At 36.7% G+C, this 24800-nt stretch overlaps 3 protein-coding genes across 11 annotated transcripts; 2 read left to right on the plus strand and 1 right to left on the minus strand.

Annotated features, from left to right (window-relative positions):
- The first annotated feature begins 179 nt into the window (after positions 1-179).
- Positions 180-3723, plus strand: LOC147547721 (uncharacterized). The gene is made up of 4 exons (XM_086671546.1): positions 180-316; positions 524-700; positions 1639-2880; positions 3328-3723. Exons 1-4 carry the CDS (start codon positions 299-301, stop codon positions 3355-3357), a joined length of 1467 nt encoding a protein of 488 aa, XP_086527672.1. The 5' UTR covers positions 180-298; the 3' UTR covers positions 3358-3723.
- A 1415-nt stretch (positions 3724-5138) lies between these two features.
- Positions 5139-10096, minus strand: LOC147547722 (Peptidase S24/S26A/S26B/S26C family protein). The gene is made up of 5 exons (XM_086671548.1): positions 8848-10096; positions 6633-6851; positions 6448-6520; positions 5874-6039; positions 5139-5504 (listed from the first exon to the last, which is right to left on the minus strand). The coding sequence occupies exons 2-5, from the start codon at positions 6793-6795 to the stop codon at positions 5397-5399; spliced, it is 510 nt and encodes a 169-aa protein (XP_086527674.1). The 5' UTR covers positions 6796-6851; positions 8848-10096; the 3' UTR covers positions 5139-5396.
- Positions 10097-13712: 3616 nt separating this feature from the next.
- Positions 13713-24697, plus strand: LOC147547723 (paired amphipathic helix protein Sin3-like 4). 9 transcript variants are annotated; one of them, XM_086671540.1, is made up of 25 exons: positions 13713-13957; positions 14137-14188; positions 14316-14423; positions 14893-15066; positions 15151-15334; positions 15435-15533; positions 15653-15829; positions 15924-16185; positions 16697-16833; positions 17150-17228; positions 17312-17341; positions 17574-17821; positions 17917-18071; positions 18290-18417; positions 18529-18783; positions 19283-19975; positions 20134-20192; positions 20389-21030; positions 21169-21269; positions 21350-21488; positions 21825-21977; positions 22122-22285; positions 22432-22543; positions 22954-23127; positions 23833-24178. In XM_086671540.1, exons 3-24 carry the CDS (start codon positions 14350-14352, stop codon positions 23110-23112), a joined length of 4224 nt encoding a protein of 1407 aa, XP_086527666.1. In that variant the 5' UTR covers positions 13713-13957; positions 14137-14188; positions 14316-14349; the 3' UTR covers positions 23113-23127; positions 23833-24178. The 9 variants fall into 9 exon arrangements, with proteins under 9 accessions (XP_086527666.1, XP_086527664.1, XP_086527665.1 ...); XM_086671538.1 differs by lacking the exon at positions 23833-24178 and adding an exon at positions 24192-24697 and having other exon boundaries at positions 13726-13957; XM_086671539.1 differs by lacking the exon at positions 23833-24178 and adding an exon at positions 24195-24697 and having other exon boundaries at positions 13726-13957.
- Positions 24698-24800: the final 103 nt, after the last annotated feature.

Here is a 24800-nt window from a genome sequence, read left to right on the forward strand (position 1 = left end):
TCCTCGAGTATTGTAATTGTACTAGATGAACGACATACAAACGTCCACGTCATAGTTACCCAATATTCATTGCGCGCTTTCGGAACTGTTATTAAAAACCTAACTAAACAACGAGTGGCAATTTCGTAATTAAAATGAAAACTTCAAGGATAAAACCGTAAAACCAGAAAAAGACTTTCAGTTCGTAACAGAATAAGACATTTTGCGAGAAGGTTTTCTTTTCTTTCTTCTTCTTCCCTCGTTTCACTACTAAACTCGAAACCTTCAAAAAAAAAAAAAAATTCTCTGTTCATCATTAATGGCGGACGACGATGAGGTATAAATTTTTCAAAAATTTCAAATACCCACAATTTTAAATCTCTTTATTTTCATGAAAACCTACGATTTTGATCTTTTTTAACCCATTTTTCGGATTGGGTTTTTACCAATTTTTGTAATAGATGTTTGTGTTGTGATTGTGTTTGATGTTCTTATTTTAGTATTAATTAACTTGGGTATCTTTGATTTTGACTAATTTTTACAGAAAATGGTAGCTTTGAAGAAAGCTTACGCCGATATGATTCTTAATCAATCAAAAGAGGCGGCGACAAGAATTATGATTTCTGAAAGGAAAGCTCTTCAGTTTCAACAAGAACTTTTTTCTCTTAAAGATGAATCTATCAGAATGCTTGTTCGTTTGAAACAAATCATGGATTCTCAGGTATAGTAATAATAGTTTTCTAACCTTATTAGCTTAGTTAGGGTCTGTCACAAAATGGGTTCTTGAAAATGCTACTATCTATCTGTTTGGGTTTTGATTTCTTTGTGAAATGCTTCTTGTTTAGTGATTTAGGTTTTCTTTTATGATATCTTTTTTATGTGATTAGTCACTTAGGTTATTTCTTTTTGTTGGTAATCACAAGATAATTTGGTGGTGAACTAATTCCTATTAATGTAAGCTTTATTTATCTGTAAATGGGTATCATTGCCTTTCTATGTGAAAGAGTATTTGTTTGTTGAGTCGAGACAAAAGGAATATCGAAAGATATTCTTGGTTCTATTCTAAATTGAGATAGTTGTTGGAGTTTTTTGATGTTTCAGATATTCTAATGTCATGTTCATAATCTTCTTCCATTGTTCGGTGCTTACTTACTCTTAACTACTCGGACCGATGAAAGAGCAAATATTAGTTAACTATGGTAGTAGATGAGGAAGACCCGTTCATACCCGTTGTTCCTACGAGAGTATCCCCATTTAGATAGAGGTTCAAAACCTTTCATGTTTCACTATCACCCATCAACCTTCTCTTTCACCATCGAGATTTAAGATAGTCCGAAAAGGAGAGAACGGCAAAAGACCAATTATGTACTTAAAGTTACAGATATTAGTAAGCGGATAACCTATGAACCTTATAAATTGACGTGCTATTGATGTATCAGAGATAAGTTTTTCTTGTCATATGTTAGGTCAAGGGTTGTGTTACCTTGCAGTCTATTCTATTTTGTTACTTAGTCGCCAAGTTTCTATGTGGTTCATTATGGTTTAGGTTTTCTTAACTATTTGTGTGTGCATGATATAGAAAGATAAAACTTAGTTGTGGTTGATGGTGGAGATGATAATCCATTTATATTAACATTTGCTGGTTTTACCATCTTACAGGCAACTGAAGCCGAGAATGTATCGCTAAGTCAAAGAATTAGGATTAAAGAGCTGGAGGTCCAACTTAAAGAAGCTAAAGACAGTGAAAGAAGCCTAAAAGTAGAGTTGGAAGAAGCACATAATGAATTGGCAAAAGTGAGAAGTAATTCTGGGCAATCTTTTAATGAACAAATAGGAGAAGGCAAAAGTACTTCTGAGTTACCTCTGGTGGATTCAAGACTTTGCCCAATATCTCCTGAAAGTAGTAATGTAGTTTCGAGTCGAAGAAGTAGAAGTTACAACAGTTGTTCCGCTCGAGAAAATTCTACTGAAATGAGGGATTCTCCGGAAAAGTATGATCGAAAAACTGGTTTGGTCTCTATGATAATGAAAAACAAAAGTCCTGAGTTGTATAAAAATGGTTGTACTCAGAGGATTCGAGCATTTGAGAGGAATGGAAACGTGTCTAATCTGGCAGAAGATCATCATCATTTTTCAGGCACAAAAGATGAGCACAATACTGAAGAACATCAAGCAACTGAAGGAACTTCAGTTGTAGCTACTCCCCGAGGAGAAAATATCGCTTCGGCTAAGAAGAATCGAATTGAATCGGGTGATAAGGGTAAAGCTTTTGGCTCTTTAAGGAGATCATCCAGAAAAAGTACTTCTATATACAGAAAAACTGAAGCTTCCTCCTGCACGCTCGAAGACAAACAACCTCATGAACAATCTTCTGGTGTTTCCCCTTATCCAGGTCTTAAAGATGAGGTGGTTGAATCTCGTAAACTGTCTATAACTTCCCGTTCGAAAAACAAGATAGTTAATTCCCGTGAAGGTATATCAAGATCAATTGAGCAAGACGAACAGAGAAACTCAGAGTCCAATTTGGTTCCAGTATCCTCTTTAAACTTAACAAAATTAGACGGGTTAGTGTCGAATGGAGTTAAAAAGAATTCGAGTATTCCAGATTGTGTAAATCCCAATGAAGTTCATCCTTCGTCAATAGCTTCTGATTCTAAAGATGATAAACAGTGTGAACCGACTAAAATAGATAATGGTAAGCCTCTCAAGTACACATTTGTAAGGAAGCGAAAAAGGGAAAATTTTAGCAGCCCTGAGAAATGTGAATCACTTGAACAGAAAAATACTACAAAGAAGAAGTCAAGGGAGGATAAACAAAGCAGTGAGCCAGAGGCTAAGAAATCTAACTTGATCGCCGGGTCGTCTCGAGATAGTCGTAGACTAGCACAGGTTGCTCGTCAGGTTTGTGAAATTCTTTTCTCTCGCATATCTTTTTTTTCATGGCATAAGAAACAATAGTCCTTTCTTCTATATTTCCAAGTGGTATTGTGAGGATATCTGTTGAGCTTGTGAGGATAGTTCCACACAGACAAATTGGTATCCTCACGAGTAAGAATATAATATCGAGCGCATATCTGCTCATAGCCGATTACATTTGAGTTTGATATTCACAAACTTAATATAGTAACTACCTAGGCCCACATTTTAGGCCGAATGGCTGAAGGTGCTCCACGTCACCCATGACAAAGAATATTTCGACGTGGACAAACGGGAATCTCATGACGAAGATATTGGTTTGTTTAATGACAGTAGAAGCCATACAGTTACTTTTACTCGTATTGGTTTGTTTAATGACACTAGAAGCCAAACAGTTTCTTTCACTCATATCGGTTTGTTTGTCGGGCGCAGCTTATTTCTTTGTCTGAGAAGAGATGGTAACAGTAAAGCTGAAGATTCAGAACCAGTCAATCAGCTGCAAGATAGGCGTATCTATAGAAGAATGGATGTGGATAGCTGCAGAGGCCGCTTGTCGAGAGAGAGAGAGAGAGAGAGAGAGAGAGAGAGAGAGCAAGAGAGGGGTTGAAATTTGTCGAAAAACAAAATAAGCAAAACCAGAAGCCAGTAAGTTATTATATAGGATTATGCATATTATATGTTGTTTCAGTTTGTATCTCGACTTCTTTTTTCCTATGAAGAAGGGTTAGGTATTTACCTGTCATATTTTCTGTCTATGTAGTTGTGATATGCATTACAACATTTGAGATTGAATATTCTAATGCAATTACCGGAAATTACATTCTAAAATGTTGTTTTTTTTTTTTTTGAGAAATCGACTACGTTCTACGTTAGTCGTTACAAGGCATTGATACATCACGAAGATGTGATAAGCTCGATAACTGCCTAAGTTAAACTAAGAAATGAAAGAGGCCTAAAGCCCAACAAGATGAAAGATGCCTAAAGCCCGACAAATGCACTAACCAACTGGGCTACCGGTTGTTGGCCATTCTAAAATATTGTTAGGCACAAAAATGCATCTGGATCACATTCTCAAGCAAAATATGATTTCTCTCTCTCTCTCTCTCTCTCATGGAGGAGATTGTTAAACTCAAGGTGGGTGAGAGGATTGTTATTCCTTTTCCCTTGGGAACTATAGAGATAAATTCAATTGTCTGCCAGTTCTATTCCTAACAAGATCAAACGACAAAATTAAGCACCACAATTACTAGGATTCACATTACGAAGTTCGCAAGCGAGTTATTTTCCCTTCCGTTGAACAGACCTTAGTGATTTTGACAAAAAAAAATATGACGTTTCTGAGGAGGTAAATTCAATTACCAACTAATGTTGAAGAGGCAAAATACCCACATTTAAACGAGTATGTAACTTTGAAGGCAGCCCCAGTCCCTATGTGGTACAATATTTCAAATAACACACAACGAGAGTTACCATGCCATCGCAAATAAATAAATAAATAATTCCCTTAAATTCATCACCGAAAAGCTGCCCACAATGTCACAAATCCCCAAAAGGCACATAATAGACTCCAAACGAGCACCACAAGAGAACCGGAGAGATTCACAAACGTTCTTTCTAAAGCCTTGCAATAGCATCCCCAACAGTTCACTGACTGTTGATCAGGCTATCCCACGGCGTCTTCTGATTGAGATCAACGGTCTACGATCGCGTACGAGGGAGCGGGACGTGACAATCTTACATTGTTCGAGAAATTGCAACCAAGTAGCCCATGATCTGGCGGCTGCGTGTTTAGTCCCTTAAGTTGGTTGAATTCTATCTTTGACCCCTACGGTTAATTGAGTTACAAGTTACCTTTTCTTTCTTGTATTGGATCAACCTAGTGAATTTTATTTGTTATGGATTTTACTCCCAAAAAAAAGTAGTTCACCGAAAATCCTCCAAAATGTCATCATGTAACCCCAAAGACGGCACAAGAAGTCTGTGAACAAACGTCTCAATAACTCCTCTCAAAGGCCAAAGCCTCACAAAACCCCTCAAAATGGTCACACAAGAACGTAAGACAATTTAAACCTAAGACAACTCCCGATCTAGTTAAAAAATAACAACTTTTTTTTTTTTGAAGTTCGCATGTGACTGGAATTTATTAAATCAAAATATTGATTTTATCTATGGCTAATGAACTTACAATGCAAGTAGGAGTATTAGACAAGTTATTAGTAGATATAAAATTGAAGTATGACAACTTTAAAAGAAATGAGCCGCGAAAATGAGATTATAGACCTCAGTCAACATAAAAAAATGCCGTATACAATTTCAGGTAAAAAAAATGTTAAATAATCAAATACGAGCCATGAAATGATCAATATAAACCCTACCACCAATATAGTTCTTATTGTCTAAACAAATTTCGAACTCTTCATTATTATCCTTTATACCTTCCCGTGGCGGTAGAATCAGGCGCTCTTGCTAGTAAAAGCGAAGAACTTCGACGATATTATTATTCAATACGGTTGTAGTCTCCCTTCAGGAACTCTCTTTTCTACTCTGCCAACTCTTTCAGGTGGCCAAACTACATAGGTTGCCTTTCCTTGAAGCAAACCCAATGGAATCTGCAAGATCAAGCAAGTAAATATCAAGATCGGAAGCCAAATCGACGAGTTCTTCTGTTATGTTTCTCGATAATGAGTTTGGTAAGAAGAAAGAACAGGTAGGAACTAAGAACTTGTGCTGTATTAAACTCTAGAGGAATAAACAAATGATCAAGCCTAGTAACCAACCAAAGTCTGGTAGCTCATGCTTGCTTCCTGGCACAGAAACAACAATAACTTGTGCTAGAATTGCATCATAATAATGTGAAGGTGTATAAATTGAAGCGGCTAAAACATGCGTATGATTGATTTGATCTCAGTAATGGTGTTGTCTTATAGAGTTTTAAAGAACTAGGAAGCAAAGGGATCCATCACTTAAGAATAATTTACCGGGCCGAATGATCTTGAATCCAAGCTACAGGCCAAATTGTCCCCCTCAACCCAGCAATGACCAGCTGGAATTTTCATTAAATCCTCTGAACCAGGGACGCTTATCCAGTCATCGGGCAAGGCGATCAATCTCTTTATGTGCTTCTCCTTGTAGTTATTCGGAGACCTGTACATTATTGGTATCTACCGTTAACAGATCTAACAAACACAATACTAGCTAGTTCATGAACACGGAGGATGTACACCACCCATATTTCCGATAACAGGAAGCGGAATGAAATTTACCCACCTCAACTAAGATTATATTGCAGCTCGAAATCATGTCAATTAAGAATCCAAGATCCCAATCATGGAAATAGTGAAACAGAACAGGGAGCATTGGTCCAAATCAATGAGAAACTAAATGTGCATATCATGAATTTCGAGCTAACTAAAAGGCCCCAAAATTAAGAACACCTGGTTCACCTAGCTTCATAACTATGTTATGATAGAAGCAGATCCATATCTAAATGAGAGAACAATAGTCAACAATAATATTCATAACTTCTACTCAGCAGGAAATGGAGTAGATTACCGGAAGACAACCACGTCACCATGGGAAAATTTGTATTTCTCCAAGCACACTTTGCTCACCAGAACATAATCGTCTGTAAACAAATCGATTATTGTCAAAAGAAATCTTCTAGACAGCTCAGATAGAGATACATAAATGAATAACAGGACTTCGGGTGTTGGAGAAAAAAGGGATTAGAGGGTTACCCATTGATCCCATAAAACTACCATTGCCAGGATTAAATGTGGGGTGCATGGAGAGTCCCCGGACTGGGCAAAGACTAGCAAATCGGTCTGAGATGGTGAGTGCAATCAATCCAGTAGTAAAAGACTTCTTCAGTGCATCATATAAAATACTCAGAGTTCCCATACCCAGATTTTCCTCAAAGAGACGAGTTACAAAAGATACTTCGCCATCTTCAGATTCTTCACAGAACATCAGCATCCATTGAAAATAAAGAGAAGAGTTATTTCATAGTCATTAATCCAACAGCAACATATTATATACATACAAGGGTGTAAACCATGCCTCCTGGGGACACAGAGAGTTTGGTCAAGTACGTCATGCGAGGTTGTCCGTAACAAAATAAGTTTCTTAAATTAAAAGTATGAAGAAAATACACATTAAAATCACTCAGCAGCACGTAATCAATTAGTGGATGTGAAGTCAAAGTTTCGTGAAAGAAAATGAAAGACACCCAAATCAATTAGATTTGTAGGAGCTGGAATCAAGTTTAATGTCAAATCACATACATTAGATTTCTAGGAAGTACAATCAAAGTTTAGTCTCAGGGTCGACGTTTGATCCAAACTCATTTCACAGTATCAATTATTTCATCCAAAAATATCTCTCTGCTATACTATCTTGTAACCAAAACAAAAGAGTTCAAAATAGACCCTCTCAAAAACTAAACTACAACTCACTTACAAAGAATTATCATAAAGTTATAGAGAACCAAATATTTTGAATTCATTATTTCGTGAAACTTGATAATAACTACTAAACTCGAGAACCAAAAAAGAGCAAAAATAATCATATATTCGACATAACTATGTGACGCTGCATTCCACATTTTTTCGGCAATACTATGTCTCCAATCATTGGCTTGTTCTCTTTTTTGTTCTTGGGTTTGGAGTTATTCATCATAATCTTCATCAAAGGTGCACTCATCAGTTTCTTCTTCATCTAAAGCAACTTCGTCTGAATTACACTCTCTTTGAATAAAGTTGCGTAACTCTGCACATGCTAAAACTAATTGTGTTTGTGATTTGAATGGAATGGACAGAGCAATTCTGAAAATTTTGAATCTCGCTTTGAATATACTGAATATTCTTTCTATCGCTACGAAATTCATTAGCTTGACTCATTATTATTATAATGTTATAATACACACATACAAATTTTGCTCATCTTCTTTCTACATGTATGTATCCTACAACAAGATGTCTGGAACCATTCCAGGAGGGCTTGCCCACATTCCTAAACTGACTTACTTGTTAGTCTCTTCAAATGCCTAGCTAATATACACGGTCCAACTATTGATATATTTCTGTATTTAAGCCTTCATACTTATGAGTGGGATTTCACTAAGGATCTTAAATTGTGAAATCTCAAGACTCATTTTAGTGAGCAATCCTAACCATTCAAACGGTAAAATACTTGTCGAGCAAAACTAATTCATGTACTTTTCGGCAAAATACAAGAAGATTTTACTAAATAAGGAAGATTTGCAAATTGGGTCCTTTTGTTTGTATTAGATTTCGATTTATATCTAAATTGTTCTTAGTATTTCAGGTTCTTAGATCACAATTTACAGGCAGGATTACAGATTCTTCTAAACATCCCCATGCTTTAAGAAATTTGAGTACTTACCGTCCACCCAAAAAACAATATCGGAATCTTATCAATTTCGAACCTATTTCTGAATGATTTAGACTTTGAACTCAAATGTTGTACAAATGTAGGTAAACTGAAGGAAATTAACTCCGACCAGGTGTAAACCCAATAAGGGGTTCACGAAGTCCTTGAAGTTTCCTGACAAAGATTTCTTATTCTAACCTAATATGTAACTCAATACATCCCTATAAGTAATTAGGTTTTCAGGATTGATTTTCCCCATAAAATCAAACCTAGATAGTAACAAGAAAAGGGTAAATTTCTACAAGTAAGACACATATAAATCAAATGATTATCTCATATATTCATCATTCCTTGAAAATCCTATCAAGACAGTGATTAATTGATAAGGGTATCTAAGACATAAATATAACAGTGATTAATTGAAGAACAACCAACCAATCAAAACAAAAACCAAAATCAGAGTTGCAAACTAATGGATTTCCATGTGCATAAGTAATAGGGATTAGAGAGAGAGAGAGTGTGTGTGTGCTAAAGTAATAGGGATTAGAGAGAAGTAAGTACCTGTGAGTTCAAGTTTGGAGAGAGAGAGAGAGGGGAGAAGAAAACTTGTTGATAGAGAGAGAGAGAGAGAACGGTTTGGAGGGAGGGAGGGAGTAAATTTGGTCTATTTTTGTTTATGGAGAGAAAAAATTGATTTTGGACTGTTTTTTTAACCCAAAATGTTTTGGGTTAATTCCAATTTGGGCCACATTTTGTGACCAAGTGTAAAATTTGGCCCATATGTTTTGTCCAGTGTTCTCATTTCGACTTTAAGACCATGAGATTCTGTTATTCATACTTAACAATTAATATCCATTCGCTTAAATAAATGTTTCCCTCTCTGTTCTCTCTCTTTCATCGAAAAAAGTCATCACCAACTACTTTCAATTGAATTTCTTTTTGTCAATTTCCCTCTTCTTCGGCTCCTCTCCCACATCACCATCTTTATCTCTCTCATTTCTCTCTATTTTCTTCTGGAGAAATGTTTTTTATCTGGAAATTCCGTTAAGTTCCATGACATTTTTGTTCTCGAAAGAGAGGCAAAGCAAAGGAAAGAGAGATGAAAAAGAAGGAATTGAAGAGAAAGGAGGTGGTGGTAAGGGGGAGGACAAAGGTAGAAGAAGAAGGAGATTAAACATTAAGTTAAAGGTCAACAGCAGATTCCTCACAGTCGTCTGCCCACGACTTTATCCCAGTGGGATAGATGGTGGACATAGAGGAAAATATTTTCTTAAATGTAGTTGAAAAAAATAAACAAAATTTTAACTATTAAGTTTGACTAACGAAATCATGATCATGAACCATTAAATTGGAACGTTGGACAAATATGGTTCTAGACTTCTAGTTGGTTTTTGAATGCTGCGAAATTGTGAATAAATTTGACTCCAAAAATTCTCGGATCAAATTTTGGATTAAACTTTTACAATTTTTCTTAAAAAGTAAATAACACATAATTTTAGAATTCTTAAAAAGGGTCTAAACCAATAACTCGGAATTATGAAGTTCTTATAAAATGTGGTGAACCAAAAACCTCAATATCAAAGTTTTGAAAAAAAAAATGTAAACCAATAAACTGAACTTCAGAGTTCTTAACAACTTAGAAAATCTCTTCAAGAAAAACAAAACTCCAATTAAAATTTTGAACGAATAACCCCACTAACTAAAATCTATGCACACACATCTCCCTCATTAAAAAACCTAAATGTGTGGACAATACAAGTTGTGATTGCATATTAAATTTCTCACTGAAGAAGTACGATATGGGATATGTTTATCCAGAGTCAAAAAGATCCCTTAGGGCAAGTCCAATGTGGGGCTCGGGCTCCCAATTTTGGGAGCCCCTGAATTTTGGGAGCCCCGGGGCTTTCCTCAATTCCAACGTCGGGTTCCCAACCGGGGCTCCCAAATCAATATATTATACGTGTGCGAAGTATGTGTGCGAAATTTTGATTTTAAATTTCGACTATAAATTATTAGATTTCGACTATGAATTAAAATGTGATATTATTCAAGAGAGATAATTTCAAAAAGACAAACACAAAAAAAAAACAAAAAAAATAAAAATTAGAGAAAAATACTTAAAAAAGTAGTATTTAAAATAATAAGAATATTAAAAAAAAAATTAAAAAAATAAAATAAGGTGGGGTGGATCCCCTAAAAAGGGGATCCACCCCAAATATGGCCGTTGGTAGGGGTGGCAATTTAGTCCGAATCGGTGGGTTTTTTCCCGAATCCGCCCCTAATGGAACGGGTTTTACCGCCCCGTTTATTAAATGGGACGGTAATGGTATGAAGATAAAACCATTTACCGGGTTCGGGGCGGGTTTGGGATTAGGTAGTAAAACCCGCCCCGCCCCGATTATATATGTTATGTATTATTATATATACAATAGGTTTCTAAATCTTTTTATCTTATATCATCAATTTAACTATTTTATATTTTATATTATGTAATAAGTTGTAGTGTTTATAGTTGATAAAACAAAATATTATAAAATTTTGTTTATAATATTTATATTATTTTTTTTAATCTAACTTATTTGAAATAAAAATATGAAATTTATGTTTAAATCCGACCTGCCCCGCACCGTTTCATGTTAAACGGGGTGGGGCAGGTCGGTAATGGTTAAGTAATTTTTAATCGGAACGGGTATGGTAATTAAATACCCGCCCCGATTAACTATTGGGACGGGAATGGTAAAACCCGTTTACTAACGGGGCGGACTTGGGAAAGAGGTAACCCGTCCCAAACCCGCCCCGTTGACATCCCTAGCCGTTGGAGCTCCCAACGGCCATATTTTGGGGGAGGGAGCCCGGGAGCATGGGGCTCCCAGCCCCACCGGGAGCCCAGCCCCGGGGCTCCCGGGTTGGAGGCCAAGGGCTGGGGGCTGGGGCTCCCAAATTCAAATTGGGAGCCCCAGCCCCCACCACATTAGAGTTGCTCTTAGACACTCGAAGCTCGAACGAAGCTACTGCCTCCCTGACCCATTGACTGATTGACATTGCTAACCGTCCATCACTGCCTGATTCTCACCCCTAGCTAGCCTACTCTAGTCAATCCCCCAAGTCCGATGAGGATAGATTGAGCTCAAACCAGGTCCAGTATTTATGCATGGGAAGGACCACTAGTGGATTTCTTGAACCAGTATAGCCAACCTAAAAGTTTGTGTAAATGTCTTCTTAAATCATGCTTATTATGTGAGGAAAAAGTGATTACAAATAGTAACAATAGTGTAATGTGATTACTCATAGCATAATACCTTTATTGTTTGGTCTATAATGTTTGATTTTGTCCTAAATAGATTAATAGAGATTACGTTTGTTCATATACTATTTAACCTACGATTTCAAAGAAAAAAGATAACAAAACCACCTACCATTTGGGTTAAGAGTCTTCTCGCAAAAGAGTCTTATTCTGTTGAGAAGGCGGTTGGTGATAGTCGTATTCTCTTTTATTTTTGTTACACATACACTTTTTCGGAATGCGACTGGTGATCGATAGTAGTATTTTATTTTTTTGCACCAACAAATAGAGAACGGATTTTTCGAAATAGCAAAAGGTTTCGATAAACATAAGTAATAAGTTGGGATTTTTTCTAGACAATAAAAATGCCATGTCAAGAATTTCCATGCATCTTAAACGTTTACCCTAATGAGAAATTATGTAGTTGTTAAGGTCAGTAACATGCATAATGACTCTTATTTCTTAATTAATTTATTCTTCTAAAATGTAATTGTTTTTATTCCAACTCTCACCTTAATTCTTAGTATTGATGGTAATATGGGTTGCTATTATTGATAATGACTTGTTAACTCTTAAAAATGTCTATAGACTATGTTTAGTACCACTGTTTAGTAAATGAGAAAGCTTAACCACCAATGGAAGTTTAGTTGATTGGTATCGTGGTAGAGCCGCTAACAACATCCGTTTTTCTCATTTTTTTCATGTAGCAGATGTAACATTATGAATGTATTTTTTTTCATTTATATTTATGTCCCCGTTCATGTTATGGTGGTGTTTATTCCAGACCCATTACATCGCAGCTCCACTAAATTGAAGTTTTAGGACCTCGCTTCCTCTATCAGAAGAGTAGGTGAGTTATACATTACAAGTTTGTAACAATTAAAATTGATTGCGAATAATTTGAGTTCCAATCTTAAAAGTTTTAAATGTAATGACCAATATGAACGTCAAAATCTATAAATTTTGAAAATTAAAGTGATATTGAAAATTTTGTGGTACATGAAACTCATCTTCTAATAAACACACAAATTATGTATCAAATTGCTAACCATTAAATGTGATACTTTAGTTTTTTTTTCTCTATCTTGATTCGAAGGGATCTTATGGTCGAAATTTTGTCAACTAATTACAACATTAAACATATAAAGAAAAGACACTTAAACTTTCCAAGTCATCCAATTATTAATAACAAATTCAATCTCAAGTTGAACCTTAACCCTAATTGACAAACTAAAGAACAAGACTTCAATATGAATGCCCTAACTTTCCCCTTTTTGTTTGTTGAGGATGATGAAAAGAATTGCCCCCAACTTGCTAACCCTAATAAGCAAGCAAGAATATAAAGTTACCATCTAGCATATCCATCTATAAACAAGATAAGTGCACGTGTAAAACTTCAAACTAATCGGGTCAACCATAACCCATATCTATACAAATGTCATATAAGTAGTCAAGTGGGTCAACTTATCTTAAAAAAATACCCGATCCAATAACTACAGGGTATTTTCATGTGTTTGTTGAACATGCGAGCTGCTAAAGGCGCCTGCAGGAATTGCTATTCACGCCTCCTCTCTCTTCATGCCCAGTACAGATCCATCAAAGGCGCCCCTGTCTCATCTTTCTCTCTCAACTTTCCTCTCAACTTAAATCTGCAAATCTTCTTCTTATACACCGAGTAACAACAAAAGGGTTTGATCTCCTTGCTTGCTTATGAAGATCCGAGACCTAGAGTTTTCGAGTTTGAAGAGAGATTGCTTTCGACCTAGGGTATGATGCAATCAGGCTGACTAATATGATACCTTCGTATTAGGGCTTTCGAGACATTTCTGAACTTGCTATTGATCTAGGGTTTTCGAACTTGAAGAGACCTAGGGTAACTTCGATTAGTCAGTTCGACAACTTTTAGACTGGTCAGTCCGTCAGTTAAGGCCGTCTATAACTGCCAGGAGTCAAAGTATATTGACTTCGGTCAATCTCCTCCATGGGATGCGAAGAGCAATTAGTGAGGATGCCTTGAGCCACTCTCACTGATCATCTATCTATATGAGCTGACAGAGCTGTAATTAGGTGGACTTGAATATGGACCATATTATGACCCGATCCAAATGTGATCTTTATCAGACCCATTTAATCAACCAAACCCGTACTGGGAAACCGACTAAGAAATTCCCTCTTTCTTTTCACCCGTCTCTTTTGTTCATCTTCTTCAATCTCAAATATATAAACTCCCCTCTCTCTCTCTCTCTCTCTCTATTTCTCTCTTCATCTCTCTTTCTCTCTCTAAATTTCTTTTTTACAGGTTCGTGTCTGTAATTCGAGCTTCGTTATTAGAAGCTTTATAGTTATCTGATTCTCTCTCTCAAGGTTTTTTCAAGCCATTTTCGCACAGTTAACCATCTCTCTTTCTCTCTCTAACTTTAGACAATCTCTGCAACTGAATGATCTCCGTTCGTCTTCATGAAATCATGATACCTGTTTTTTTGTTTATACTCTGTTTTTTTTTTTTGCTTTGATTGTTGTTCTCTCATGAAGTAATCTAATATACTAATTGTTTGTTTGTTTTGAAGGATTTGAATTTTGAAGGTGATCTATCTTGATGTTTGAATTCAATTGTTACTGGTAAAGTTAGATCTGTTTATTTTGGTTTTAGGGTTGAATCTAGAGACGATTATTCTATTTGATGATTATGAATTAGAAAATTGTTGTTTGTTCTAATTTAATTTTAATTTGGTTTATGTTTTTGAAGCATGATTCGTTGACAAGGTGAAATTTTTTTAGAGATGAAAAGAACACGAGAGGAACTGTATATGGGTCATCAACATAAACGACCAGTGATTTCTTCTAGAGGCGAAGCGTAAGTTTTTCATAACTTTCCCTCTCTAAAGGCTTTGGGTTTTTAATTTTAATCTTAGATTGTCCGATTAGGTGAAGAACTCATCAAGCAAGCTGTTTATATTCTGAAATTTTGATTCAACTGAGGGTTGAAAATTTTGCAACTTTACTTTTTTCTGTTCTATTTTTCTCTCTTTTAGGCTTATCACTAAATATTTTTATCAGTTTTTGTTTGGATTAGAGCTTGTAATAGTATTCTGAAGATATTTCCTTGAAGCCCATATGTAATTCTTCATTATAGATTATGTTCCTATTTTGCCTTCAATTCAGAATAAAGAGATTTCTTACTTAGGACTTGATCTCTACTTCACCACCAAGATATTTAAGAACTCTTACCTGCAAGTAAAGATCTTATGTTTTGGTATGAAATAGATAAGTCTCATATTAAGACGAAAATCAAATTAGACCCTAATATGTTGTTGATTATGTAGCTCTGGACCGCCCCAAGTCGCTGGCGGAGGAGGAGGAGGCGGGGGTGGAGGGGCGCAGAAACTAACCACTAATGATGCCTTATCCTACCTGAAAGCTGTAAAGGATATATTTCAAGATAAAAGGAATAAATATGATGAATTCCTTGAAGTCATGAAAGACTTCAAGGCTCAGAGGTTGGGGACTTCTCTGATAATCTTTTTCTTTTGATGTTTTTTTTTTGTTGGAAAATTTTCATTAATCATTTTCCCATATTGTAGAATTGATACTACTGGTGTCATAGCAAGGGTGAAAGACTTATTTAGGGGTCATAGGGATCTGATATTGGGCTTCAACACATTCTTGCCCAAAGGATATGAGATAACTCTTCCATTGGAGGATGACCCTCCCCCAAAGAAACCTGTTGAATTCGAAGAAGCGATAACTTTTGTAAACAAAATAAAGGTAGTTATACATCTATTTTACTGCACACCCACTTCTAAATTTTTTGAACTGCTGGATTTGCTGTAGAGGCATTTCAGTTGATTTACTTTTGTGCCTACAGATGCGCTTCCAAAATGAAGATAACGTTTACGGATCGTTCTTAGAGATTCTAAATATGTACCGGAAGGAAAATAAATCCATTACCGAGGTTTACCAAGAGGTACTTCTACAAAAAAGGGAAAGAGGATAATCTTTGCCATCTTTTCGTCCTTTTATTAGGGGGGTGCTCTATTTAATGGAAGTTACTTCTCGTCAAAAATGAAATTTCGTTTTTTGCAGGTTGCTTGTCTTTTTCACCTCCATCCAGACTTACTCGAGGAATTCACACATTTCCTGCCAGATTCTTCAGCAGCAGCTCCTATGCAGCGTGCTCCATCAGTAACAAATATGTTTTTCCCACGGCGGGATGAGAGGAGTTATGCCATACATGGTTTGAAGCCACTGCACGGGGACAAGGTCTCTATATATCTCTCACTCTTTTTCTTGGAGTATATTTTAATATGTTGCTGTAGTCCAGTAGCTAACCTTTTATTGATGTGCACTTCGTCAGAAGGAGAGGACCATGACTTCCCACCTCGACCGTGATCTCAGTGTTGATCGTCCTGATGCAGACCGTGATAAATCTACGGTGAAAATAGACAAGGAGCACAAGAAACGTGCTGGAAAGGACAGGGATAGAAGAGACCGTGATCGAGATGACAAGGATCTAGAGCATGATACTGGTAGAGATTTCAACAATATGCAGCAGCGTCTCCCCAACAAAAGGAGTTCTGTTAGGAGGTTTGAAGACTCCGCTGATCCATTACACCAAGGTGAGAAATGCAACGAAAACATTTCAACATGTCTTATCTCTTTTCATTGTTCTGGTGTAGAAATGCATCAGGAAGTGAGAATTTGACAATGGAATTAAGCAATAAAGATACACCTTACTGGTTATGAGAATCAAAACTGAGATTATTTCAGGCCTGAAACCATATACGGGGAGGATATCGTATACTCAAAAGTGAGGATATTGGATTCTTTTAGTATCTATTAGGGTCTCAATGGCTAAATTCACAAGAATTTTCGGATCTTGTGTTTCATTAGTTCGATGGAGTAGCATTTGTTGGATTTTATTCTGTAACAATGTTCACCTTTTGGTGTTTATCTTGTGTCTCAGAAGGAAAATTCATGTCTTAGAAGAAAAATTATCATAGGATATTTCTTTAGGGTATAGTGACTTTGTGTTCCCTCACCTTTTGCGTGTCACAGTGTAATGCAGATAATGGTTTTGTTATTACGTTTGCTATACTGAGTTTATTATGATTCTTCATTTTGTCGCAGGTGACTATGTGAAAGAATACATGTATATTGAGAAAGTAAAGGAGAAGTTAAGAAATCATGACAATTACTCTGAGTTCCTGAGATGTATTAATATTTATAACGAAGGAGTGATCTCAAAATCTGAACTGAAAATTTTGGTAAGCATCCTTTGACCATGTTTTTTTTTTTTTTTTTAAAGAACCATGTTTCTCATTTCTTTGGGATAGGGTTACTTGATGTTGCTATAAACTTCTTTTATTTGTTTAAATATCATTAGTAGATGTTGAAAGAATTCCTTCGGTCTTGGAATTATGATAATCTAATTGATGTCTCTATTAGAAGTGGCACCATTTTATCAAACAATTATGTCTTGTACAGGTTTAGTGAATATATAGTTATTTTGGAAACCAAGTCTTAAACTAAGGTCATTCCTTTCGGAAATATACCTACTTACACAATTTTGCTTCTATTCAGATTAGTGACGTGGTCGGAAAAAATCAGGAGCTTATGGATGGGTTCAGCGAATTTATGGCACAGTGCGAGAAGAATGGTGGTAAGTGTTGGATACTTCAAGCTTTAGAATACCTCTATTTCTTTTTCTCTGCAGGAGTCTTCTAATCCATTCCTTTCTTGCAGATGGATTCCTTACCAGCTTTATGAGTAAAAGTAAGCGGGAAAATATATTTACTCCTTTTCCTACTATGATGGAGGCTTCTTTTGATTGGGCACTTAGAATGTGTGGCATTTCTTCATTGATTGAGAATTTTGAAGATGGAGCCCGTTAGAAACCATACAAGTTCTACTTGTCATCAATAGCATTACTAAATAGTAGATAGGAATGTCTGGATATTTTAGCTGTTTGGTTCATTCAATCTCATGGCGCCTTTATATCATGCAGAATCATCGTGGGATGAAGGACATGTACCAAGACACCTGAAAGGTGAGTACAAGGATAAAGAACTGGACCGTGGGAGGGAAGAAAGGGAAAAAGACCGAGATCGTGAAAGAGCTGACAGAAATACTGGAACAGCTGGTCACAAGATTGCAACTCCAAACAGGGACAAGTATTTGGCGAAACCCATCTCTGAGCTTGATCTCTCCAATTGTCAGCGGGGTACCCCGAGTTACCGACTTTTGCCGAAGAATGTAAACAGTCTCTTCCTTGGTCTTTTGGTAATGGTAATTTGTCAGATTTTTCTTGAGCTAAGTGTCATTTGGCCAATTGTATGCTGTCTTTGCAGTATCCAATACCTTTAGCAAGCCAGAGGACGGATCTTGGAGCTCAAGTATTGAATGACTTTTGGGTATCAGTGACTTCAGGGAGTGAAGATTACTCTTTTAAACACATGCGGAAAAATCAGTATGAAGAAAGTTTATTTAAATGTGAAGATGACAGGTAAAAGCTCAAATTTTTTTCCAATGAAGTTTTCAAGAATTTGTGGTGTGAAAGCCAAAAGAATATTGTTCCTTTTCCTTTCTGTAGTTTTATTGTATTATCTTAAGTTACATTTTGCTTGAAGTAATTTTTTTCTAGTAGTCTTAGACCGTTGACTGCTTAACCCCACTGTAATTGGACATTCAGTTCTTAATGTGTTGTTTTATTTATGATGCCAGATTTGAACTGGATATGTTATTAGAGTCGGTAAATGTAACCACTAAGCGTGTAGAGGATTTGTTGGGCAAGATCACTGATAATACGATCAAGCAAGATAGTCCTATACGTCTAGAAGATCACTTTACTGGTGAGTTGATTAAGGCATAAACAGTTGGAGTATCCATTCACATGTTCAATATGACCTCATATCTTATAGTGTTTATTATCATATTCTATTTTCCTTCTCCACTTCTTGTAGCTCTAAACCTCAGGTGCATAGAACGTTTGTATGGTGATCATGGGTTGGACGTGATGGATGTGTTACGGAAGAACGCACATCTTGCATTGCCTGTAATATCAATTCGTTTGAAGCAAAAACAGGATGAATGGTCAAGGTGTCGGGCGGACTTTAATAAAGTTTGGGCTGACATATACGCCAAGAACTATCACAAATCTCTGGATCATCGCAGCTTCTATTTCAAACAACAGGACACAAAGAGCTTGAGCACTAAAGGTATTTGAGATCCCCATATTGGAACTCTAGGATTAGTGTGCTTTGTTGAGCCCTTCTAGTTTAGTTGAATATAATCTTGTTTTTATATATATTATATATATTGTTGGGATCCCCATAAAAATAAAAAAACTGTTACAATTCTTTCACAGTTTCATAGGTGTAAAGTTTTCTATTCCTACTAAATGTTTTGCTTCCACTGCGGTTGTCAGAGTTTGAATAACTCAGTGACGCATGTAGGTGCCAACTTTCACAGTAAAAATATCACGATATTGGTGAACAAATTACATGTAAATGTATATTTGGCTCTTGATAAAATTGAATCATTGCCCAATGGAGCAACCTTTTCGTATCTCGCACTCATTGGTTCTTCTATACAAATTTCAGATGGTTGTTTGATAACTCATAACTTAAATGCATGCGTAACTTTTTTCTTGTTTCATTTTCATTGTTCATATGTGTTCTCTTCTCAGGACTAACTTCTTATACTTTTCCTATGCAGCTTTGCTAGCTGAGATAAAGGAAATGAACGAACAAAAGCGTAAGGAGGACGCTGTGCTTCTTGCAATTGCTGCTGGGAATAGACGGCCAATTGTTCCAATCATGACCTTTGAGTACCCTGATGCAGATATTCACAAAGACTTGTATCAGCTGATAAAATATTCATGTGGGGAGGTTTGCTCTTCTACAGAGCAGTTGGATAAAGTTATGAAGGTTTGGACAACTTTTTTGGAACCCATGATGGGTGTTCCTTCAAGTCCATTAGGCACAGAGGACACCGAGGATATCATGAAGCCTGAGAACACTGTTATCAAAAGTGTGCCAAGTAGTAGGGTATGTAATGGCAATCTGGGTGCAGATGCTACCAACACTTGTTCTAAGAAACCCAGCCATCCTAGAAATGGAGATGAAATCATTCCACCTGAGCAAGCAAATTTGTCCAAGGCCAGGTTGGTAAATGCTGAGGCACTCAAAGAAGACGGATTTCATGATGTGGATCGGAGTACTCGTAAGAGTAATACTTCCTCTGGTACTTCTCAGGATGGAAAAGGGCAGAATAATGTGTCTATGTATGAAGAAGTGTTCCCGGTTAGTGCACAAGCTGCACCAAAAGAACAGCTAAGCAACGTAAATGCTTCAGTTGCTCTAAGATCAGAACAATGTCATAGTAGGACTGGCGTGGAAAGCTCATCAGGTTTGCACATCGGTTTTTATGTAACTCTTACTTTGTTCCTTAATTTTCTTGTTTGAAGGATGTTTTTATCAGCAATCCTCTATTGTATTTCCTAAATCTTAAAAATTTGAGCGCCCGTGTTGGATATCGAGTGTTTATTTTATTTATTACTTCAACAGGTCCTTGTGATAACAGGATTGAGCTAACACTTAGTAATGAAGCTTTACCTTCATTAGAGGTATGTTTTTACTCTATAGGTCTATAAGGATTACATATCCCATAGAACATGTAAATTTGTTTATACTATTTCCATTAGTTTCTGGTATTCAACTACTCCCATGAGTTGCTTCCGAAAAAGTTATCTATGTAAGAATGTTTGCTTTTTGGAGAAAGTGAAGCTACAGATGCTTACTGCTTACCTTTCTGTGCTATAGAATGGTGATAGTTCGAGACCAGATGCACCAGCAAATGGCGGAACAAAAGGCACCACAGTCCATAGATTTCACGAGAATTCTATTGCAAGCTCCAAAGTGGAAAGGGAAGAAGGCGAACTATCGCCAAATGGAGATTTTGAGGAGGACAATTTTGCAGCCTATGGGTGTGGTGATAATGGTGCTGTACCTAAAGCAAAGGAAAATGCAACAAGTAGGCAATATCAAGCAACAAATGGAGAAATATGTGGTAGGGAGACACGTGGAGAAAATGGGGCTGATGCTGATGACGAGGGTGAGGAAAGTGCACAAAGGTCAACAGAGGATAGTGAAAACGCGTCAGAGGCCGGTGAAGATGGTTCAGGAAGTGAGTCTGGTGACGTTGAGGAGTGCTCACGTGAAGACCATGAAGAAGAAGATGCAGAAAATGATGCTAAGGTGGAGAGTGAAGGGGAGGGAGAGGGGATGGCAGATGTGAATGATGTTGAAGGAAATGGCATGGTATATACACTTTCTGAACGTTTTCTACACCCAGTGAAGCCTCTCACGAAGCATGTACCTTCGGCATTATACGACAACAAGAAGAAAGATTCTCGAATTTTCTATGGAAATGATTCGTTCTATGTTCTTTTCAGGCTTCATCAAGTAAGTTCATCCTTATCCTAATTGAACTTTTGAGTTGTACTAACTACTAACATAGTTCTCAGTGGATTATCTCGTCGTTCCCCTCCACGATTGTATTACAAAAAAACACAGTTATCTCATAATTCCAGTTTTCTGCAGACACTGTTTGAGAGAATACTATCAGCGAAGATGAATTCGCTGTCGGGCGAAAAGAAATGGAGAACTTCAAAAGATACTGGCACACCTGACCTCTATGCTAGGTGGTGTCATTTCACTTTTGGAATTTGTTTTGTTTATGCGATGTTGGATCTGTACTGATATGATATCTCTCTAACTGCAGATTCATGAGTGCACTATACAGTTTACTTGACGGGTCTGCTGACAACACTAAATATGAGGATGATTGTCGGTCTGTTATCGGGACACAGTCATATGTCCTCTTCACGTTGGACAAGTTGATATACAAACTTGTCAAACAGGTAATCTTATTGTTTTTTTTGTTTTTTTAATAGGTAAACAGTTTTAATTAGGTAGGTTGAGCTTAACGTTTACCTGCTGAGAAAGACCCATGGTTAGAGTGATTGTTTATCGACTTCGGTCTTGAAATTATATCTTCTACCTGTAGGCCACTCCTCACAGTTCGACTCCAAATTCCAGAAAGAAAATTTCTGAGTTGAACTGTGAGATGATTAATTTTACCCCCTTCCTGAAATGTTAGTGTCGTTTCTAATCTTAAACAAACCGAAAGAGTGGCTGCCACTATTATGCGTGTCCTTTAGAGAAAAAAAATCTCATTGTTGTGATAATTTTAACAGCTTCAAACAATTACAAGCGATGAGATGGACAACAAGCTTCTCCAACTATACGAATACGAAAAATCAAGACGACCAGAAAGGTTTTTTGATCTGGCTTATCATGAAAATGCTCGTGTTCTTCTCCACGATGAGAACATTTATCGTTTCGAATGTGTAGGTTTTCTCAGCACTTTATTCTGTCATTTCTTTAACAGGATAAAGTCTATATCTCTATGCTTTATGTAATATCAAAAATGTTAAACATAAATGCAATAATGCACATTAAGTTGCACTGAACAAATGCTGTAATTATCACAGGTTTCTAGGCCAACTCGTTTGTCTATCCAATTAATGGACTATGGCAATGAAAAGCCTGAAGTTACTGCTGTTTCTATGGACCCCATTTTTGGTGCTTATCTGCAGAATGAATTCCTATCAGTTGCCCCTGAGAGGAAGAAGATACATAGCATTTTTCTTCGAAGGTATACCATATAATTTAACTGCTTTGCAATTTCTTAATTAACTCTTTTCTTGTTTCAAAAAGAAAGTTTATCTGTTTAAAGTTCAAACGTTGTCATTATTTTCCTACACTAAATTTATGGGAAAATATGTTCTGTTGATGTTGCAGAAACAAGCGCAAATATGCATGTTTGGATCAAGTTTCTGCGACCTGCAAGTCCATGGAAGGAGTTGAAGTAGTTAACTGTTTGGAGTACAAAATCTCTTGCAACACATCCAAGGTATTCATACATAATTTTATTAGTTCCAAATCCCGATGTTTAATTCTATAATCTACAGGAAAATATTAGGAATAGTAGAGAAATCAGTTTCTGTCGCATTATCTGTTTCTATTGGGTCTGAATTACGATTCCATCAGATATCAAAGTATCATACAGGAAGTGGGTTTAAATTATCAAATCCAAAGGTTGTGGTACTGGGTTTTGATTCGTAGTGGGAACCTGTTGTGTTACCCAAAAAGTGTCAAACCTGCAAACGAAAATTGGTGCAACTCTTGGTTGGGTTCCGGTTAAATGGCCAAGCCATTGCCCTCTAATGTCTGGCTCATATTCTATCTAGTGATTATGTTACTTGGATACATAAAGAGAAGCTTTTCTCAAAATAAGTTATGAAGGAAACGTACATGTGGCAGGTGTCATACGTCCTGGATACAGAAGATTCCTTGGTTCGCAAGAGAAGAAAAAAGAGAAAGTTGGCTGAGGGTACCTCATCAATCAATGAGCAGACAAGTTCCTTAAGCCGTAGCGCTTTAAGAGTACAACGGTTCCAGCGATTCCTTTCTGGCTCATAATACCTGCTCGCACAGGTACTGCTATGACTGATATAACATTGCTCTTAACTCTTACATTACTCCAAAAAAATAGTTGGTAAAAACAACATCTAGGGTAAAATCCGTCAGAAAATCAAATACCATTTCCATATTGGAAATTATAAAACGTGTTCATATTTACTTAACCTACCCACTTTGCCCGTCTCTTTGGTGCGTGTTAACCAACTTTTCACATTCTATAAAATGGCATATTTGTTCGGTGCAGCTTTCATCTAGTTTCGATAATCGACTTGCCAATCTGGCAAAAATGTTGTCAGTTTTACTAAACTTACTAATTGACAGGTTTTACTATTTGTGATTATCCTTCTATTTTATTGTGATAGATCATTCATTACATCATGTAACATAGATACATCAAAGAAGGAATAAACACATAAAACTTCCATGGAAATGAACTCTGTAGTCTGTACGCGACTTAAACGATCTCTGAAGGCCGTAACCCTCAAAGGCCACAATAACTGTTTGTACGTATAAATACATAGAATAAAACACAATGGAAACTACAACCGGCAAGTATTGGTCACATGGCCTCCTGGATTTTGGAGGGGTGCAGAACTGTTGGATTTACAGCGTCATTTTTTTTCTTACTTTACGATTTTATAATATTTGTACACATAAATTCTATGTTTTACGAAGTGGTACTGATATTTGGGTTTGATCACTTGATGATATTTCTTTCAGTCCATGTTTTTGCCGTCAGCTGAGTTGTGAAGTTAAAGGTGTAAAATATCAGGGACATAAACGAAATCACGACAAAACAGAAAAACGAAAGATCTCGTAAGAAGGCAGTTCTCTTGCTTTCTTGTATTCCTCTGTAATGGTAATAGAGAAACGCGTCGATCAGATGTAAAAGACGCCTGATAGTGGCTAGCCAAAAAAAGTTCCAGTATTCCTACAAGTTCTTTTGTTCCTCACAAGTTATATTTCAGTTCTCATTTGTGTATATAGTTGTCAATCTAACATACATGAATGTAAAACATAAGAAATGTATGATTGTGAATTTATGATGATGTTGTTCATTTTCCTACTCTGAACTGCAGCAGATCGGGCTGTTCATGCTGAATAAAGGTAGACATGGACCTGGATTGGGCTTCGGCCCGTTCATATGCGGTACAGGGACAAGTGGGTCTGGATTGCCCTTCACGCCGTTCATGCTAAACAATGGTGGAAGCTAGGAGGATCGAGCTACATGGAGCTTTCGTCCAAATCTCCTTAGGCTAAATCTCACTTTAGCAGCAGCATCTAGATTGCCCTAATTCTCATTCTTATAGAGGACACATACACGAAGAGACCAAAAAAGAAGGGAGGAGTAAAAAGAAGATGATGAGACAGAGAGGAGCGGGGATGGATCAGAAGAGAGAAAGAAGTTGAGAACGAGGAAGGAAATGGAGAAGAGAGAGTGAAACAAGAAAATATGGATAGTTTCAATAAATAGAAAATTTATGGATGATATGTTAACAAGTGGTAGACAATTAGAATTAACGAAAAATAAACGTTAAAACACAATTTGTATGTTGGGAATAAAAAAATTCCATGGGTGAAAAAACTAGACACCACTTACCTCCTCCCACATTCGACCACCACCACCATTTCTCTTTTTTCTCTCTGCCAAATCTCTCTTCATACTCGTTGTTTGGGTGAAGGAAAAA

Source organism: Eschscholzia californica, unplaced genomic scaffold (assembly GCF_041429995.1).
Source record: "Eschscholzia californica isolate CP2 unplaced genomic scaffold, dmEscCali1.0.p SCAF_3, whole genome shotgun sequence".
Taxonomy (NCBI): Eukaryota; Viridiplantae; Streptophyta; class Magnoliopsida; order Ranunculales; family Papaveraceae; genus Eschscholzia; species Eschscholzia californica.

What these genes read in the sequence shown, in the direction of transcription:
- LOC147547721 (XM_086671546.1), top strand. An exon ending in AACAAATCATGGATTCTCAG is followed by an intron (nt 701 to 1,638) that starts GTATAGTAATAA and finishes ACCATCTTACAG; the next exon opens with GCAACTGAAGCCGAGAATGT. An exon ending in TAGCACAGGTTGCTCGTCAG is followed by an intron (nt 2,881 to 3,327) that starts GTTTGTGAAATT and finishes TGTCGGGCGCAG; the next exon opens with CTTATTTCTTTGTCTGAGAA.
- LOC147547722 (XM_086671548.1), bottom strand. Translation starts at nt 6,795, where the DNA reads ATGGGAACTCTGAGTATTTTATATGATGCACTGAAGAAGTCTTTTACT. An exon ending in GGTGACGTGGTTGTCTTCCG is followed by an intron (nt 6,040 to 6,447) that starts GTAATCTACTCC and finishes AATAATGTACAG; the next exon opens with GTCTCCGAATAACTACAAGG. An exon ending in ATTCAAGATCATTCGGCCCG is followed by an intron (nt 5,505 to 5,873) that starts GTAAATTATTCT and finishes TTGATCTTGCAG; the next exon opens with ATTCCATTGGGTTTGCTTCA.
- LOC147547723 (XM_086671540.1), top strand. Translation starts at nt 14,350, where the DNA reads ATGAAAAGAACACGAGAGGAACTGTATATGGGTCATCAACATAAACGA. An exon ending in AAAGAGCTTGAGCACTAAAG is followed by an intron (nt 18,784 to 19,282) that starts GTATTTGAGATC and finishes TTTCCTATGCAG; the next exon opens with CTTTGCTAGCTGAGATAAAG. An exon ending in TCTCTTGCAACACATCCAAG is followed by an intron (nt 22,544 to 22,953) that starts GTATTCATACAT and finishes TACATGTGGCAG; the next exon opens with GTGTCATACGTCCTGGATAC.